General features: G+C 36.9%; 1 protein-coding gene across 2 annotated transcripts in view; it reads left to right on the plus strand.

Moving 5' to 3' along the window:
* LOC126248664 (glutamate receptor ionotropic, kainate 2-like) overlaps nucleotides 1–19,110 on the plus strand; it is a 542,085-nt gene that overhangs the window by 259,122 nt on the left and 263,853 nt on the right. For both annotated transcript variants that reach the window (XR_007545524.1, XM_049949880.1), the window contains exon 7: nucleotides 5,762–5,929. Coding sequence is in view for 1 of the 2 variants with exons in the window: in XM_049949880.1 (XP_049805837.1) it covers nucleotides 5,762–5,929 (168 nt within the window). In the remaining variant the exon portion in view is untranslated. The remainder of the gene's footprint in view (nucleotides 1–5,761; nucleotides 5,930–19,110) is intronic.

Raw genomic sequence — 19,110 nt, forward strand, 5'->3', positions numbered from 1 at the left:
ACATGACCCACCAACCACCCTGAGGGATCTATGCCGAATCGCTGTTGAGGAGTGGAACAATCTGGACCAACAGTGCCTTGATTAACTTGTGGATAGTATGCGACGATAAATACAGGCATGCAACAAAGCAAGAGGACGTGCTACTGGGTATTAGAGGTACTGGTGTTTACAACAATCTGGACCACCACCTCTGAACGTCTTGCTGTATGGTGGCACAACATGCAATGTGTGGTTTTCATGAGCAATAAAAAGGGCGGAAATGATGTTTATGTTGATCTCTATTCCAATTTTCTGTACAGGTTCTGGAACTCTCGGAACTGAGGTGATGCAAAACTTTTTTAATGTGTGTATAATAGAGAAATGTGAAGACAGGGATTAAAGTGAGAAGTTTCAGCCAATTTGTTGAAACCATTTGTTGTAAGGAGCAGAATGTGAAAATTTTGTGGAGGTGACTGCCTTAGTCTCAGCTAGCTGAGCCTTATAGAAGTCCATGTGAGCTGTACTCTGTAGAAAACATGCTCCCATACCTCTGCTACATGAAGCTAACTTCATTTCAAGGATAACTGTACATCTCTCAGTTTCAATGGTTCTAAGAAATCTGAATTTTATTACATAAAATGATGTGTAAATTATTTGAAATGCTTCCAAATAAATTAAATTCTGAAAAACATTACTGATAAATATATTTTAATATATATTTAATGGTGGCTCTGCTCCAGAACATTTAACTTCGTAGTGTTTAGCTTCCACAGAGAATTTTTATTGATTGATATGCTCTCTGGTTACTAAATAGTATTGCATTGTATGGAATGGGGACCTAGAAACGATGGAGAGGCTTTGTCCCCACTGTAGCCGGCAATGGTACACAACCTCACAACAGGTTACAGCAGTCCACTCACCCCACCTCTGCTCCACACCTAACCAAGGGTTATTGTGCGTTTCAGCCCCCAATGGACACCCCTTCCCCCCCTTCCCCCCCCCCCCCTTTCCCTCTGAGAACATGTCTCACACCAGAGGAATGTAACCTCAATGTTTGCGTGTTAGAGTAATTATGGTGTACACGTACGTAGAGAAAGTGTTTGTGCAGCAATCACCAACATAGTGTAACTGAGGTGGAATGAGGGGAACCAGTCCACATTCGTCAAGGCAGATGGCAAACCACCTTAAAAAGCCATCCACAGACTGGCTGGCACATCAGACCTCGACACTAATCCACCGGGTGTATTCGTGCCAGGGACCAGCACGCTTCCCAGCCCAGAAATCAGTGCATTAGACACTACACGGCTAACTGGGCAGGCTTAGTAAATAGTACTTGTCAATAGTTTACTTGGAAAATAAAACCCACAGAGGGGTCCCTGAAGCAAAAAAACTGTTATTGTTTACTAAGGTAGAACATGTGCATATATGGACTTGGAATTGCACCTCTTTGTTGGCAATAAGAAGGGCTATGAAAAGATTATGAGTCTTGTCACAGTCTCAATAGTGTCAATTCCTCTGCCAGCAGTGTAGGTTTGGAAGAACCAACATACCTGTGCAAACAATGAAAGAATCAACAGGATCACTACCAAAAACTTCAGGTGCAGCAACAGTGATCATGTAACCTACAACTACTGCCTCTTGCATTCATCAGCAGCAGCATTAGAAACTTCATCTGCTGTTGAACTCCCATCAGTGGCTCAAGAACTGTCATCAGTATTAGTCCACCCACAATCTTTAGCATTGCAAGACCCTTCACCACCTGATGTGTGTCCACCATCATCAGCAATAACAGAGGCAAGCAAAAGAAGAACAAGAATCATGAAATTCATGACTCTACAGGATTTTTGATACCTGGTCTCAATTCCAGGACTAGTTTAAGTCAGAAACCTGAAGGTACTCTTCTGACAATCTCTAATTGCAATTTGAAACCCAACAGTGACATCAGAACAAAGAGTTTAGGAAATCACAAACTTCATTTTCACCAGGATATAATGGGTATAAGAAACAAACTGGACCAGTTGACTGTTTGAATTAATGACAGAGCAGCTTATTACTCCAGGAACTGAATGGATAAAGGTGGAATAATAATCTATATTAAAAATAATATAGCGTACAGCATCATAGATGTAAGAAATTAATGTATCAGTCAACATTTTGAGGCTTGTTGCAGTTAGTCCCATTTTAATACTCTGCTTGTTTATGTGGTTACTGTTTCCAGAGCTCCCTCATGAAAGGTTAGTATATTGCTCAAGCAGGTAGAATCACTATTAACTCAGCTGTTCTCAAAAACCAAAGAAATTACCATTCTTGGTTACTTTAGTGTAAATTTTCTTATTTGTAATAACGACAGAACAGATTCTGAGAATGTAATATGCTATTTTAATCTGAGAGCACACGCTGACTTTCCCACGAGAGTGACAAAGGACTGCACAAGTCTGATTGACAATATCTTCATAAGCAGTAACAGATCTGATAACATATGTGTAACACAAATCTTAAATGGTCTTTCTGACTATGATGGGCAGCTATTAAAAATGTGTGATGTAACCCCTGCTGACAGAATAGTTTTATCACTAGATTGTTTAGACTAATCAACAATGAAAATCTAGAAAACTTCAGCAGACATTTGCAGCATTTAGAATGGGGCACAGTATATAAGACTAAAAAGTCAACACCAAATTTAACCTATTCCTGAATGAACTTGTTATCCTTTTTGAAGCTGCATTTCCTAAGAGAATTTCAAGAAGTACCAACCTTAATGATTACAGGAAACAATGGCCCAATAAGGGAATCAAAACATTCTGTAAGACAAAGAGAATGCTTTATGTTTCACCCAGAAACTCTAACAAACTGCAGGATAAGGAGCACTACAAATTATACTGTAGAATCCTAAGGAATATAATTAGAAAATCCAAATCTGAAATTAATATCTCAAATAATAAAATGAAAACTATTTGGGAGGTAGTCAAAAGGGAGACAGTAAAAATTTCAGAAGATGCAGACAGTATCAAAGTGTGTCATAATGGAAGCACTGTAAATGTAGGTGATATAGTTGCCAATATCTTTCACAACCATTTTTTGACAGCAGTGAATAAAACTGGTTGTAAAGGATCTATGATTGAAGCCATGAAGCTTCTTCAAAAAGCAGTGCAGAACGGAATTAGTCAGATATATGTGCCTTATATTACACCTAATGAGATTGAAAAGGTAATAAGCTAAATGGATAATATATCTCTGAAAGTATTGAAGCGCTGCTGCAAATTTATTCTTGAAGTTCTCTGTCACACATTTAATGAGTCTATGAAGCAAGGTACTGTCCCCAATAAACTCAAATATACAATTGTTAAGCCACTGTTTAAAAAAGGCAATAAGGCTGAGGTTTCCAACTACCAGCCAGTTTCATTGCTAACAAGTCTTACTAAAACTCTAGAGAAACTCATGATCAAGACAATAATAGATAATCTTAATAAATGTTACATCTTTAATAAAAACCAGTTTGCATTCTAAAAGGGCATTTCAACTGAACGTGCCATTTTCTCATTTGTCAAACCAACTCCTCGAATGAATAAACAATGAAATGTCACCAGTTGGAAACTTTTGTGAACTGCCTAAAGCATTTAGATCATGAAATTCTACTTATGAAGGCTAAGCACTATGGCTTATGTGGTAAAGTAGGGATGTGGGTTGAATCATATCTATATGACAGAAGGCAGGAGGTAATACTGAATAATTCTGCAATGGTACCTACCTGCTCTGACTGGGGCATAGTGAAATGTGGAGTACAACAGGGCTTGGTGCTCAGTGCTTGGTCTCTTACTTTTCTAAATCTTTATCAATCATCTGCCTTGGTGTGTGACACAAAAAGCACACTACACCATGTATGACACAATCCTTATGATAAAGTACCAAACTGCAGTCCATATAACTCTGCTACCATCATATTCAAAGAAGCTCTAGACTGGTTCACTTCTAATGGTCTGTCCCTCAGTGTTAACAAAACTCATTGGGATTACACACTAACAACACTCTAAACTGGTCAGTTCACATAACTGACCTGTGTAAAATACTGAATTTGGCTGTATGTGCCATTTGCTCAATTTCATCTGTCTGTGACCTGGAAACAATCAAAAGTGTGTACTTTGAATATTTCCAATCACTTATTATGTATGGCATGATGTTCTGGGGAAAGCAGTCCTCAGCAAATAAACTCTTTATTGCACAGAAGAGTGTCATCAAAATTATGGTTGGCATCCACCCTAGATGCTCTTGCAGAAACTTATTCAAACAACTGGGGATCTTCACCATGCCATGCCAATACATTTTTTCATTATGTGCCTTGTGAACAATAATTGTGCAATGTACAGAACAAACAGTGAGTATCATGGTCATGATACAAGAAGTAAACATGATCTTCACAAAGATATAAAAAAAAGTCAGTATGGCACAGAAAGGAGTACATTGTTCAAGCATAAAAGTATACAAAAACATCCAGTTCATGTTAAATCAGTCATTGGGAATAAGACTAAATACAAAAAACTTTACCTTTTGTATAGTTTTTTTATTCTTTACAGGAATTTCTTTTGACAATATGTAATAATTAGTAAAAGATGCCTAATTTTAAGCATTCTTGTAAGAAATTACTATGTAGCACTGTACATCAATTGTTGACATTGATTTTTATATGAATTACAATGTGAGACATAATTTGTTTGGGTAACCATCATTACTAGTATGATCTACATTGCTATTTTAACACTTGAACCTCTTGTATATATTTACATAAGATTTAAATTGTGAGTTTCATAACCATTTACATACAGTTATTATTGTAATAATCTGACATGTTCTACAGCCTAGCAACACACTCACATCAAGGATCTGTGAAACCTGAAAATAAATAAATAAATAAAATAAATAAATGCACCTGAACAAAACGTCAGAAATGCCATGTGATGATGACCTCAGAAATATATTGTAAATAAAAAACATACATTTAGTGATTGATTAGATTGTGGTTGTGGTTTCTTTCTTCTATCCAATGCTAAAAAAATGTTCAAATGTTCCTCTGCCACTTGTAACCACTTGAATTCTTGAATTTTACCTGTTGTAACAGTGCCCCCTTCCAACCCCCCCCCCCCCCCCCTCCCAAGCAAGTGTTAGGTTTTGCTAATTTTGCTAATAGTCCAGCCCACATTCACTTTCATTTTACATTGAGATATATACCATGAAATGATCATTACTATAAATCAGAGAAATTTGAACTTATACACAGGCCACTGACTATTTTTCTCACCAAGCATTAACAGCCAATGGAATAGAAGAGAAAATGTCAGAGAGGTAGTGGTACATAATGTAATATCTACCACACACTTTAAGGTTGCTTTTGGGGTATCACTGTAGGTATATATCATAGAATTACGTAAAATGTATTCTGTAAAAGTTTCAAGTTGAAAATCAGTGGCAATCAAAAACACAGTTTGTAAATTTCACATGCAAAGCTATGTATTTCCAACTAAAGTACACAGGCAGACTCCAGGTTTCTAGACTTATCAGAAGTCTTCAGCACTTGTCACCATAATAACAAAGATGTATTCACAAGATAGATACCTCCGCATAACTGACAAGAATAAGAATCTATTGGCAAATAGAGCTCAGCACTTTTTTCCCTGTAGAAAAAACATAATTAATGATAAGCTTGTAACAAGTTTTGGGGATGGTTTTGTGAAAACATAACCATGACAAAAATATTTTTGTGATGAAATAACATTCACTATTGTTTCAGGATGTGCATACCATTGATTTGGAGCCTTATCAACATGGTGGGACAAACATAACTGGCTTTCAGCTTGTCGATACCACAAGTGATCCTGTACAAAACATAATAAATTCATGGAAGAATTTTGAAATAGAAGATCTTGACAGGCCTGATATTGAACCAGAACAGATTGAAGTAAGTACCTGAAGGGAAGGGAGAGACAGCTTTTCAATACAACAGGCTTAATCCATTCAGTCTGCAGAAATCTAGAGACTTACAGAGAAGTCTATCATAAACCCAACATGCATCTGTATATGAATGGAATGAAAGAAAGACCACAATTTCAGTTTTATTTTTAAATGTACTTAGAAGAAGTAACCTTAGTCAGATTTCTAAATTATTAATTTATTATTACCTTTATAACGAATTCTATATCATTCACCAGCCACAGCTGGACAGACAGTGACAAGATACAACATTATCATAATTTATGAATACAACTCTACTGTGATAGTAATTTAATACTGCAAGACATATTTAAGTTATAAATTACATTATACTATCACAGCTATAAAATAGATACAAGTATACAATGAAATTAAATATAACAGTTGCTGTTGGAGTCATAGAACTGAGCTGCTGCTCAAGTAAACACTATGCTATTACTAGATTAGATTAGATTAGATTAGATTAATACAAGTTCCATGGATCATGAATACGATATTTCGTAATGATGTGGAACGAGTCAAATTTTCCAATACATGACATAATTAGGTTAATTTAACAACATACTTAAGTTAATATAACAACTTTATTTTTTTGTGTTTTTTTGTTTTTCTTTATTTTTTATTTTTATTTTTTTTATATTTTTTTTCTTAATTTATATCTAAAAATTCCTCTATGGAGTAGAAGAAGTTGTCATTCAGAAATTCTTTTAATTTCTTCTTAAATACTTGTTGGTTATCTGTCACTTTTGATACTATTTGGTAAGTGACCAAAGACTTTAGTGCCAGTATAATTCACCCCTTTCTGTGCCAAAGTTAGATTTAATCTTGAATAGTGAAGATCATCCTTTCTCCTAGTATTGTAGTTATGCACACTGCTATTACTTTTGAATTGGGTTTGGTTGTTAATAACAAATTTCACAAGAGAGTACATATACTGAGAAGCTACTGTGAATATCCCTAGATCCTTAAATAAATGTCTGCAGGATGATCTTGGGTGGACTCCAGCTATTATTCTGATTACACGCTTTTGTGCAATAAATACTTTATTCCTCAGTGATGAATTACCCCAAAATATGATGCCATATGAAAGCAATGAGTGAAAATAGGCGTAGTAAGCTAATTTACTAAGATGTTTATCACCAAAATTTGCAATGACCCTTATTGCATAAGTAGCTGAACTCAAACGTTTCAGCAGATCATCAATGTGTTTCTTCCAATTTAATCTCTCATCAATGGACACACCTAAAAATTTGCAATATTCTACCTTAGCTATATGCTTCTGATTAAGGTCTATATTTATTAATGGCGTCATACCATTCACTGTACGGAACTGTATGTACTGTGTCTTATCAAAATTCAGTGAGAGTCCGTTTACAAGGAACCACTTAGTAATTTTCTGAAAGACAGTATTGACAATTTCATCAGTTAATTCTTGTTTGTCAGGTGTGATTACTATACTTGTATCATCAGCAAAGAGAACTAACTTTGCCTCTTCATGAATATAGAATAGCAAGTCATTAATATATAATAAGAACAACAAAGGACCCAAGATTGACCCTTGTGGAACCCCATTCTTGATAGTTCCCCAGTTTGATGAACGTGCTGATCTTTGCATGTTACGAGAACTACTTATTTCAACTTTCTGCACTCTTCCAGTTAGGTACGAATTAAACCATTTGTGCACTGTCCCACTCATGTCACAATACTTGAGCTTGTCTAGCAGAATTTCATGATTTACACTATCAAAAGCCTTTGAGAGATCACAAAAAATCCCAATGGGTGGTGTTCGGTTATTCAGATCATTCAAAATTTGACTGGTGAAAGCATATATGGTATTTTCTGTTGAAAAACCTTTCTGGAAACCAAACTGACATTTTGTTAGTACTTCATTTTTACAGATATGTGAAGCTACTCTTGAATACATTACTTTCTCAAAAATTTTGGATAAAGCTGTTAGAAGGGAGATTGGACGGTAATTGTTGACATCAGATCTATCCCCCTTTTTATGCAAAGGTATAACAATAGCATATTTCAGTCTATCAGGGAAAATGCCCTGTTCCAGAGAGCTATTACACAGGTGGCTGAGAATCTTACTTATCTGTTGAGAACAAGCTTTTAGTATTTTCCTGGAAATGCCATCAATTCCATGTGAGTTTTTGCTTTTAAGCAAGTTTATTATTTTCCTAATTTCAGAGGGAGAAGTGGGTGAGATTTCAATTGTATCAAATTGCATAGGTATGGCCTCTTCCATTAACAGCCTAGCATCTTCTAATGAACACCTGGATCCTACTATATCCACAACATTTAGAAAATGATTATTAAAAATATTTTCAACTTCTGACTTTTTGTTCGTAAAGTTTTCATTCAATTTGATGGTAATACTGTCTTCCTCTGCTCTTGGTTGACCTGTTTCTCATTTAATAATATTCCAAATTGTTTTAATTTTATTATCAGAGTAGCTGATTTCAGACATGATACACATACTTCTGGATTTTTTAATAACTTTTCTTAATATAACACAGTAGTTTTTATAATGTTTGATAGTTTCTGGGTCACTACTCTTTCTTGCTGTCAGATACATTTCCCTTTTCCGGTTACAAGATATTTTTATACCCTTAGTAAGCCATGGTTTGTTACAAAGTTTCTTACGAGTATATTTAACTATTTTCTTTGGGAAGCAGTTTTCAAATGCATTTACAAAAATGTCATGAAATAAATTATATTTTAAATTGGCATCAGGTTCACGGTACACCTCATCCCAGTCTAACTGCTGTAGGCTTTCCCTGAAATTTGCAATTGTTAAATCGTTGACTGAACTTACTACTTTGGAGGACTGTTTAGTATTGCTGAATGGAGCTATGTCATATATTGTAACTAGCTGTGCACCATGATCAGAAAGACCATTCTCAACAGGCTGAGCATTTATCTGGTTAAACTTATCTTGGTCTATAAAGAAGTTATCTATCAGTGAGCTGCTATCCTTTACCACCCGAGTAGGAAAATCAATAACGGGTGTCAAATTGAAAGAACCCAGTAATACTTCAAGGTCATTTTTCCTATTACCCTCTTTCAGAGAATCTACATTGAAGTCCCCACAAATAATAATTTGCTTCCCTCTGTCTGACAGATAGCACAACAAGGAGTCCAAATTTTTCAGAAATGGATTAAAATTTCCTGATGGGGACCTATATACAGTTACAATTATAAATGTGCCTTTCTTTAATTTAAGCTCACAGGCACATGCTTCTATATGTTTCTCTACACAAAACTTTTTTGTTTCTATACTTTTTGCACAATGATAACTTTTGACATATATGGCAACTCCTCCTTTCTCCATATTTTCTCTCATTACATGTGCAGAGAGCTTATATCCACTTACATTTACCTTATCCATATCAGTAACAATGTGATGCTCAGACAGGCATAGTATATCTATTTCATTCTCAGCTTCTAAATCTTCTAAACAAACCAGAAGCTCATCTACTTTATTCTTTAAACTCCCAATATTTTGATGAAATATACTTACATTATTTTTAATTATACTTTTATGAGAATCTTTCCTAATTCTAACATTTGCAGTACTCTCCTGTCTGAGTTTCTCATTGTGCTTAGTTCTAGTTCCTATACCAGTGGTCACATGGTGTTCAGAGAGGCAGATTATGTCAACTGGGTTGGGTGACTTTAATTCATTAATGCAATTACCTAGGACTGAGATACAACTTGGTGGAGATAAAATTTCTGGTGATTGGTGAAAATTTGTAATTGACAGCTGTGATTGGTGATCCAATGTGCTAGAATTGTGCTGTTTAATTTCTTTCCTAAACTGAAGATTTGTTTCAATCCTAACCTCTCATAGAACTTGACATCTTTCTGTCTTACCTATCCTAAAAAAGGTGCTGCTCCAACACCTGTAACATCTGGTATTTTACCATTCATGGCAGTGCCTCCCCCCCTTAAATTTCCTGCTATTACCCCAGCCAGTTTCCCCTTCCCTTTCCTGTTGAGATGTAGGCTGTGCCTGGTATAGTCCCACCTACTGAGATAATCAACAGGAACCACACCAATATGAGCCCCCGCACCCGACCCAAGCAGCCGTTCCAACTCCAAATTAACTCTCCCAACAGAAGAGTTCAAATGAGGCCGGTCATGGCGTCTCAGGACAGATACAAATTCAACATTGGTGTGTCTTGATGCCGACGCAATCTTTACCAGGTCACACTCTATACTGTACCCAGGATCTCTGTCGATGCTGTTCCCTGGCCCTCCCACAATAACCACGGTGTCTTCCCTGGTAAATCCTTTACAGAGTGAACCTAAATCATCTGTCACCTGATCCAGACTAGCACTTGGTTTGAAAAAATTTGTGACCTGGTATTCTGGTCCTAATTCCTCCTGCAGAAGTTGGCCTACACCTCTGGCATGAGAACTGCCTAACAACAAAACTTTCTTCCTTTTCCATGACTTTCCTACATTCTTTTTCAATTTCCTATTGAAAGTTTGTTGTGTCCTGTCTACACCTACCTCTGCTTGAGGCTCATCAGTTTCTAACTGAAGCAACAGGTCAAACTTATTTTTGACATTCACCACAAAACTGTCAGACTTAGTTCTAGGCCTGTTCCTTCTGCTACCTGTTGCCACTTCCCACCTCTCTTTGCCCTTCTCCCTCCTTAACCTGTCCAGATCTTCCCTAGCCTGATCTAGCTCAGCCTGAAGGGCAGCAATTTTCCCCTCCTGTTCCACTATCTTCCTATCTCTGCTGCAAATCCTACATAACCACTGATGAGCCTGATCCACTTTCCCAACACCCACGCCACTGCAGTCCCCCCAGTGAAAAAAACTACTGCATCCATCACACCAAACCCCGGAACTAACAATTCTACGGCAAGTCAGGCACTTCTCACTCATGGCAAAAATAATACTTTAGCTAGAATAAATCAATTAAATTACCGAAAATCAAAAAGGACGTTACAAGAATTAAGCCTATTCACAAATGTATATAAGCAAGTTTCTGATTTAAAATTCCACTGTATTTCTGAGATCTGCATTAAAACAATGAAGGTATACGCTATTTATTATATATTTCACTCGATGGAATGAAAAAAAGGACAATTAAACGAGATACTTTAACTTTGATTCTCCAAAAACGTTACGAGAATTAGGCCTATAAACAAATGTATATAAGCAAGTTTCTGATATAAAGTTACGCTGTTTTTCTGAAATCTGTATTAAAACAATGAAGTTATTCGCTATTTACGGTAGTTTACTTATTTGTTACCGAGAAACTAGTTAAATTACCGTGAAACAAGGAATAAACACGTTTACAAAATTTAAGCCTAAGCGCGACTTCGCGAAGTTACGATCTTTTCGTGTTTTCTGAAAAACTACGCAAAGAAAAGTCAAACCTTTAACGGCAAGACTAAACGATACACTAATGCACGTATTTAATTTGTTGTCGGCGTTAAACTAAATTATATTCCTGTCTAAATCACTTAACTTTCTGGAAATGGTTTCTGGCGTCACTTACTCGGCGGCCATCTTGCCATAAGAAGAAGAATTCTTCAGTATTGTAGAAGGGTTGCTCTTTTAGCTTACACAAAATAGTTGTTTTAAACTGCTCCCATGGTAAAGACTGAATGTGATCAGGTCGATCATTAAACAATTTTAGGGCCACCATTGGGAAGCTGTTTTGTGTCTTTGCTAATAGACACCTTGGCATGTCGATACTGTCTTTGTTGTGAGTGCTTTGTTTGTGAACTTCATTTCTACTATTTCATTTACCAGTGCGAATGACTATAAGTGTTTGGTTACTGTAATATACTGAATTTCAGTCAATAGAGTCAAGTGTAGTATATATCTATACCTACTGCAGCTGAGATAAGAACATCCATTGGTAAAAGAAGTGAGGGTGTGCACAAATTACAAAAACATAATCAGAATTACATTATTTTATACATATACACATAAATCATTAATTGAATGTACAGATAACTTGTCAATATAACTGATATGACAGAGACACATAGAGTGTCCGGAAATCTTAATTAATACTAATTTACAACCAGCAGACCAAGCTTATCACAATACTATAAAGGCAGATCTGTCATAATCTAAAAATTCTGTAACTCAATAAAAACAATTTTGTATCAAGATTGGATGTGACTTCCTCTTCAACAATACTAGTTCCATATTGTAGAATTTTTTCCTTTTACTCTGTTAGTATTTTATAGCCATATACTGCAGAACATGTGCATAGCAATTTAATATATATTTGTTTCTAATATCATATTTTCGTTGGAAGTGATGGCGTATAAAAAATTCTGAATTGTTATCCATAAAGATAAACATAAGTGTAACTACACAGTATAATAAAAACATTTAGAAACCAAAATAGGAGTGTGGCCGAGCGGTTCTAGATGCTTCAGTCCGGAACCGCGCGACTGCTACGGTCGCATGTTCGAATCCTGCCTCGGGAATGCATGTGTGTGATGTCTTTAGGTTAGTTAGGTTAAAGTAGTTCTATGTTCTAGGGGACTGATGTCCTCAGATGTTAAGTCCCATAGTGCTCAGAGCCATTTGAACCGAAATAGGGGTGAGCATGAATCCACCGATTTCTAATAGATTTTTGTAGTAATAATATTCTGCTTATACTACTTGCATTCCCAAAAATGTAATTACATATCTTATAACAGACTCAAACAGTTGTAAAAAACATTTTTCATGTGTCCATGTCACTTACGTAGAACAGTATTGTCATTGCAAATCCATAGTCATTAAACTTGTTTTACAAGTGAAGCCCATGGTATTTTTTAAAGAAATATCCCCCTAAATTTAGTAGAATCTGCTTTTTTAACATCCCGATTTTTATGGAAAATTTGGTTGTTATTTGTCTTTTGCTGTTTAGTTTTAAATTGCGTTAGGTTGGTATTTGTCATGTTCAGCTTTAATCCACTTAGGTCAAGACAGTGTTCCAAGCTGTTAAGGACATATCTAACTTTTTGGGGATCTTGTAAGGCATCTCATTTTCAATGAGCAGAGATATGCATCTAAAAATAAAAATGAATGGAAAATGATACTTAGGGGTAAATGATTTATATAAAGCAAAAACAATATTTGGCCAAACACAGAACTGTGTGGACTCCATATAAAATACTATTCTAGTCCAAGAAATAATTCCCTGTACCTAATGTTGCAACTACATTTGCTTTCTCTCTGTTAAATACAATTTGAACTAATTCACAGCACTACATTTATTTCCATATCTCTTTCTTCATAGATCAGTGGAGGGTGGTCCATATAGTCAATTTTCTTCATAAAGTCACAGGAAACTCCTATAACCTTTTAGAACTTGGTTAACAATAAGCACATTTTCTGTGCAAATTCACTGATGACACATATTGTACTCTTGCATTTCTGCATGCATAATAGAGTTAATGTGATATTAAATTATGTATGAATGTTTGGATACAAATTGCAACAACTTTTCCAGAGTTTTTTGAAAAATTCTGAAAACACATATTTCCATATAGTGTCCTACAATTTTTTTTTTTTTCAGAACTTGTTAAATAATGGCTTCACTGCTGTCAGCTGTCAGCCTTCATTGCTGAAGCACCAGGAGACTTTCAAGTCACATGTTTAGCTTTTCTGTTTGCTTTCACAGTTTGATTCTTAAATTTTTTGCATCTTTTTGTGTGATTGCACAGTTTAATCCTTAGATTCCTTACACTTTTTTTTTTTTTAATATTTGAGAGGGATAGTATGATGTTGTAGTAACTGTAACATGTACATTCATTCAGTCTGTAGTCCAGTTGTCATTTGATTGTTTTGGAGGACCAGTGACTTTTGATCACAGCTGTCAGACATCAGTATTCCATTGATGAAACACCAAGAGACTAGCAAGTCATCTGCTTAGCTTTTTCAGTTTCTTATCGTAGTTAAATTAGTAGTATAATAGAAAGGATGTGTGCATGCTGTGTGTGGATGCAGGAGGAGCTGGCCATATTTTATGAATGTCTACAGATGCTTATGGCCACAGCCAGCCATCTGCAGGCTGTTGCTTCCATATGTGGTGGCAACAATGGCGAAACTGGCCCATCACATGGGACACCTCAGGTGTTGCTTGTTTCACCCATGGGTTCCACTGTTGAAGCACAATCCAGCCTACCCAATGCGGGGGATCAGCACTCACTGCAGAGCGAGTAGTGGGTTGTTATGTGTGCTGGTGACACTTGAGGTGGAAAAGCAGTGTGATGGCCATCTGGCCTTTCCCAGTCACTTTGTAAGTGGACAGTAGCCACTCCTTCAGCAGACTCCAAGTAGGCATACAGGTGGAGGGGTTTACTAGTTATTGGGAGCTCCAGTATTAGATGTGTTATGGAGCTCTTCAGAGAAATATCTTCCAGGGCTGGAAAGAAGTCCAATGTGCACTCTGTGTCTCTGACATGGGCGTGCGACTGCTGCGGTCGCAGGTTCGAATCCTGCCTCGGGCATGGATGTGTGTGATGTCCTTAGGTTAGTTAGGTTTAAGTAGTTCTAAGTTCTAGGGGACTGATGACCACAGCAGTTGAGTCCCATAGTGCTCAGAGCCATTTGAGCCATTTTTTTCTCTGACATGGGGTGTGATCTGAGATGTGGAGGGGGAACTGCCTGAGGCTAATGAGAGTACAGGATGCCCATAGTCTGCAAGTTGTTGCTCTTGTCAGCATCAATGATCCCAATTGCTTGGGCTCTGAGGCCATCCTCAGTTCCTACAGATGACTGGCAGAAGTGGTGATTACTGCCGTCCCTAACTCATAACATGCAAGCAAAGATCACAGTTTGCAGCATTGTGTCCAGAGTTGATTGAGATCCTTTGGTTTGGAACTAAGTGGACAGGCACAACCAAAGGCTCTGTCAATTCTGTGGTGGTCATACCTACATATTTCTGGACCCACATTATAGGCTGGATAGTTGCCAGACTCCACTTGATAGGTGAAGGATGCAATACAGAAAGGAAGCAGCTGCTTGGGTAGCAGAGTACTTGTGGTTTTCTTTTTTCCCTTTTTTAGGCTAGGCAGAATTTTGAGTCCTGCCCTCTAGGAAAGCTTTTTCACTCAAACTATTGTCAGAACTGAAAGCTGGCTGAAACTCAAAGTAAAAAGCTCTGAAATATTTAGCATGGTATGGAACTTATATGAAAAAGACAGATTAGATGTGACAGGAGGGGGAGAGTTCATTGCTTTTGACAAAAATTTAAGAAAAAATTAAGTCTGAATGGGAAGTTATCTGGACACAAGTAGCAAGCGTAGATGAAATCAAGCTAAATATCAGATGTTTTTGTCAGCCATCTAGTTTTGTCATAACATTTGTAGAATAATTTTAAAAAAAATCTGCACTCAGTGGTGTGGAAATACCTAGACCCTGCATTGTTACCTAGAGATGATTTTGAGCTACTGAGTATACACTTTGATGCTATGGATTCATTGCAGGTGGTATGGACAGACAGTCTTGCGAAGAATTTTTAAACATATTTTCTGAAAACTGCTGTGCGCAACTGGCTAGACAACCCACACACAATGGAAATATTTGACATCCTATAGCCACAAACAGCTCTGGCCTAACTGGACCGTCTCATTATAGAGACAGGGATTAGTGATCATGAAGTTATTATAGAGATAATGGTTCCTAAAGTTAATAAATCCATCACAAAGCTAGTAGAGTTTGTATGCTAGAAAATGCCGGTAAATGTTGTTAGCAGCCCACATAGATAATGAAGGGACATTATTAACTCCAATGACAGACATAGATAGATTATGGGCAGTGATTAAATTGGCTATAAATCACACTCTGGAGACATATTTGTCAAATAAGTGGATTAAGGATGGAAAAGACCCACAATGATGTAATAATTAAATTCAAAAAATGTTGGAGAAGCAGAGATCGTTATTTTTTCAGTTCAAATATATTACACAAATGTCGACAGGCAAAAGTTGATGGAAATTTGTGTGTCCATAAGCAGATAATGCGCAAAGCATACAACTTTTGCAATCATATCTTCACAAAAGATCTTGCTGAGAAATAGAGAAAATCGTAGTCATGCATAAAATCACTAATCATGTTGAAAGCTTCTCTCCAGTCACCCATTGATCAGTCTGGTGTGGCAATAGAAGACAGTAAGGAAAGCTGAAGTTTTAAATTTCATGTATAACGAATCATTCAACCAGGAGGATTGTACAAACAAACCTTGGTTTGACTGTTACAGACTCCCAAATGGAGGATATGACATCAAGAAGCAACTGAGAAAGTTGAAAATGAGTAAGTTACCAGGTATGGATGGAAACCTCAGACATAGAAATAGACATCTCTGGCATAGAGAAGCAACGACAGTGGTGAAAACAAATCAGTCACCAGATCCAGATGGAATCCCAATTCAGTTTTACACAGATTACTTTGCAGCATTGGCCCCTTACTTAGCTTGCATTTATCATAAATCTCCTCCCAGGGCAAAGTTCCAAGCAACAGGAAAAAAGTGCAGGTGACTCCTTTTATAAGAATGGTAAAAGAACTGATCTGCATAATTATAGGCCATTATCCATAACATCAGTTTGCTGTAGAATTCTTGAACACTTTCTGTGTTTGAATGTAATAAATTTCCTTAAGACAGAAAAGTTCCAGTCCACAAATCAGCCTCTATTTAAAAAGCATCACTCATGCACTACTAAGCTTGCTCTTTTCTCATGTGATATCCTGTGAACCACGGATGAAGGGCAACAGGCAGATTCCTAAATTTCCAGAAAGTGCCCCACTGCAGACTATTGATGAAGGTTCAAGAATATGAACTGGGATCCCAGATATGTGAGTGGCTCCAAGACTTCTTAAGTAATAGAACCCAGTGTATTGTCCTCAATGGCGAGTGTTCACCAGAGGCAAGAGTATCATCAGGAGCACTCTAAGGAAGTGTGATAGAGCTCCTATTACTTTTTATATACATAAATGTTATGGCAGACAGAGAGAGCAGCAATGTGTGGCTGTTTGCTAATGGTATTGTGGTATGCAGGTGTGTGTCATAGTTGAGTGACTATAGAAGGATACAAGTTAGACAAAATATCTAGTTTGTGTGATGAATGGCAGCTTGTTTTAAATGTAGAAAAATGTAAGTTAATGCAGATAAGAAGGAAAAACAATCCTGTAACATCCAAATACAGTATTGGTAGTGTGCTACTTGACACCATCACATTGATTAAATATCTTGGACCAATGTTGTAGTGCAATATGAGAGGGAATGAGCACTTCAGGTTGGTTGTAGTTAAGGCAAATGGTTGACTTTGTTTTATTGGAAGAAGTTTTTGAGAGTGTAGCTGAGGTTTATTGAGACAGCAAACAGAACACTAGTGCAACTCATTCTTGAACACTGCTTGAGTGTTTGGGATTCTCAACAGGTCAGAATAAATGAAGACATCAAAGCAGTTAAGAGGCATGCTACCAGGTTCAGTCATCATGCAAGTATTAGTTGCTTCATTAACTCAAATGGAAATCCCTAGAGGGATGATGATATTCATTTTTGAGGCACTAGCGAGATAATTTAAATTACTGGCATCTGTGACAAACTGCAGAAGAATGCTTTTATGACCAACATACATTTCGTGTAGGGATCATGAAAACAAGATGAGGGAAATTAGGGCTCATACGGAGGTGTGAACACAGATGCTTTTTCCTCACCCTAATTGTAAGTAGAACAGAAAGGAAAAGGACTAATAATGGAACATGGTACCCTCCACCATGTACTATACTCTGGCTTGTGTATTACTGTATGTATGTAGATTTAGGTGTAGGTGTAGATGTGGATGTAGATGTAGATGTACTGCATACTTCAGAGCATTTGGGGAGCATCTTTCTTCAAGTTACTAATTAATTATTATACATATGGATCCTATTATTACTCTAGACACTGTTTTAATTTCTGCAGTCAGTATGTCATCCAATTAATTTGAATGTTTGGTTTTTAAAGATAATACTGCAGGTACCTTCCCTTTATCTTTATTAAAATTATGTTAAATTTTGTTACAACTTCATTGTTACCCTGATGATCAAATTCAAAGGGGTACAAATTATCTAGGTATCCTTTTAGATCAACAACTGATCTTTACACAGTTATAAAAAAATCATTTAAATATTCTGATATTTTTGAAGAATTTACAATGGAGTAGTCACCTAACTTAATTTTGGAGATATGCTGACTTCTGTCTCTGACACCAAGTACTGATTTTATAACTGACCTTATTGTGTTCAATTTAGTTGCATAGTTTGGAATATAATTTTTGTGTTCCATTTATTTAGCTATCTTAGCCATTCTTATGAATATAGTATTATGTTACTTGGTGTAGTTCATAAGGTTTATGGTTACAAAAATTTTAAGTTCATTACATTACTTTTTTTTCACTCACTTGACCCTTTTATACTAACAGTTGTTAACTTCAGTTTGCTTGGATTATTTTCTTTACTTTTTGTGGTTCTGTAGGAGGTAGAGTTTCTTTAAGATGCACAAAAATTTAAAGAAATTTGTTATTGTTTCTGAAGATTCAATTCAACGATCCACTGGCAAGTTTACTTCTTCAAGTCTACAGTTCCTATTTTCTCTGCTGGTGTTCTTTGCTGCACATTTTTTGAATTCCTGATTTACACTCCTGGAAATTGAAATAAGAACACCATGAATTCAGTGTCCCAGGAAGGGGAAACTTTATTGACACATTCCTGGGGTGAGATACATCACATGATCACACTGACAGAACCACAGGCACATAGACACAGGCAACAGAGCATGCACAATGTCGGCACTAGTACAGTGTATATCCACCTTTCGCAGCAATGCAGGCTGCTATTCTCCCATGGAGACGATCGTAGAGATGCTGGATGTAGTCCTGTGGAACGGCTTGCCATGCCATTTCCACCTGGCGCCTCAGTTGGACCAGCGTTCGTGCTGGACGTGCAGACCGCGTGAGACGACGCTTCATCCAGTCCCAAACATGCTCAATGGGGGACAGATCCGGAGATCTTGCTGGCCAGGGTAGTTGACTTACACCTTCTAGAGCACGTTGGGTGGCACGGGATACATGCGGACGTGCATTGTCCTGTTGGAACAGCAAGTTCCCTTGCCGGTCTAGGAATGGTAGAACG

The sequence above is a fragment of the Schistocerca nitens genome, chromosome 3 (assembly GCF_023898315.1).
Source record: "Schistocerca nitens isolate TAMUIC-IGC-003100 chromosome 3, iqSchNite1.1, whole genome shotgun sequence".
NCBI lineage: Eukaryota > Metazoa > Arthropoda > Insecta > Orthoptera > Acrididae > Schistocerca > Schistocerca nitens.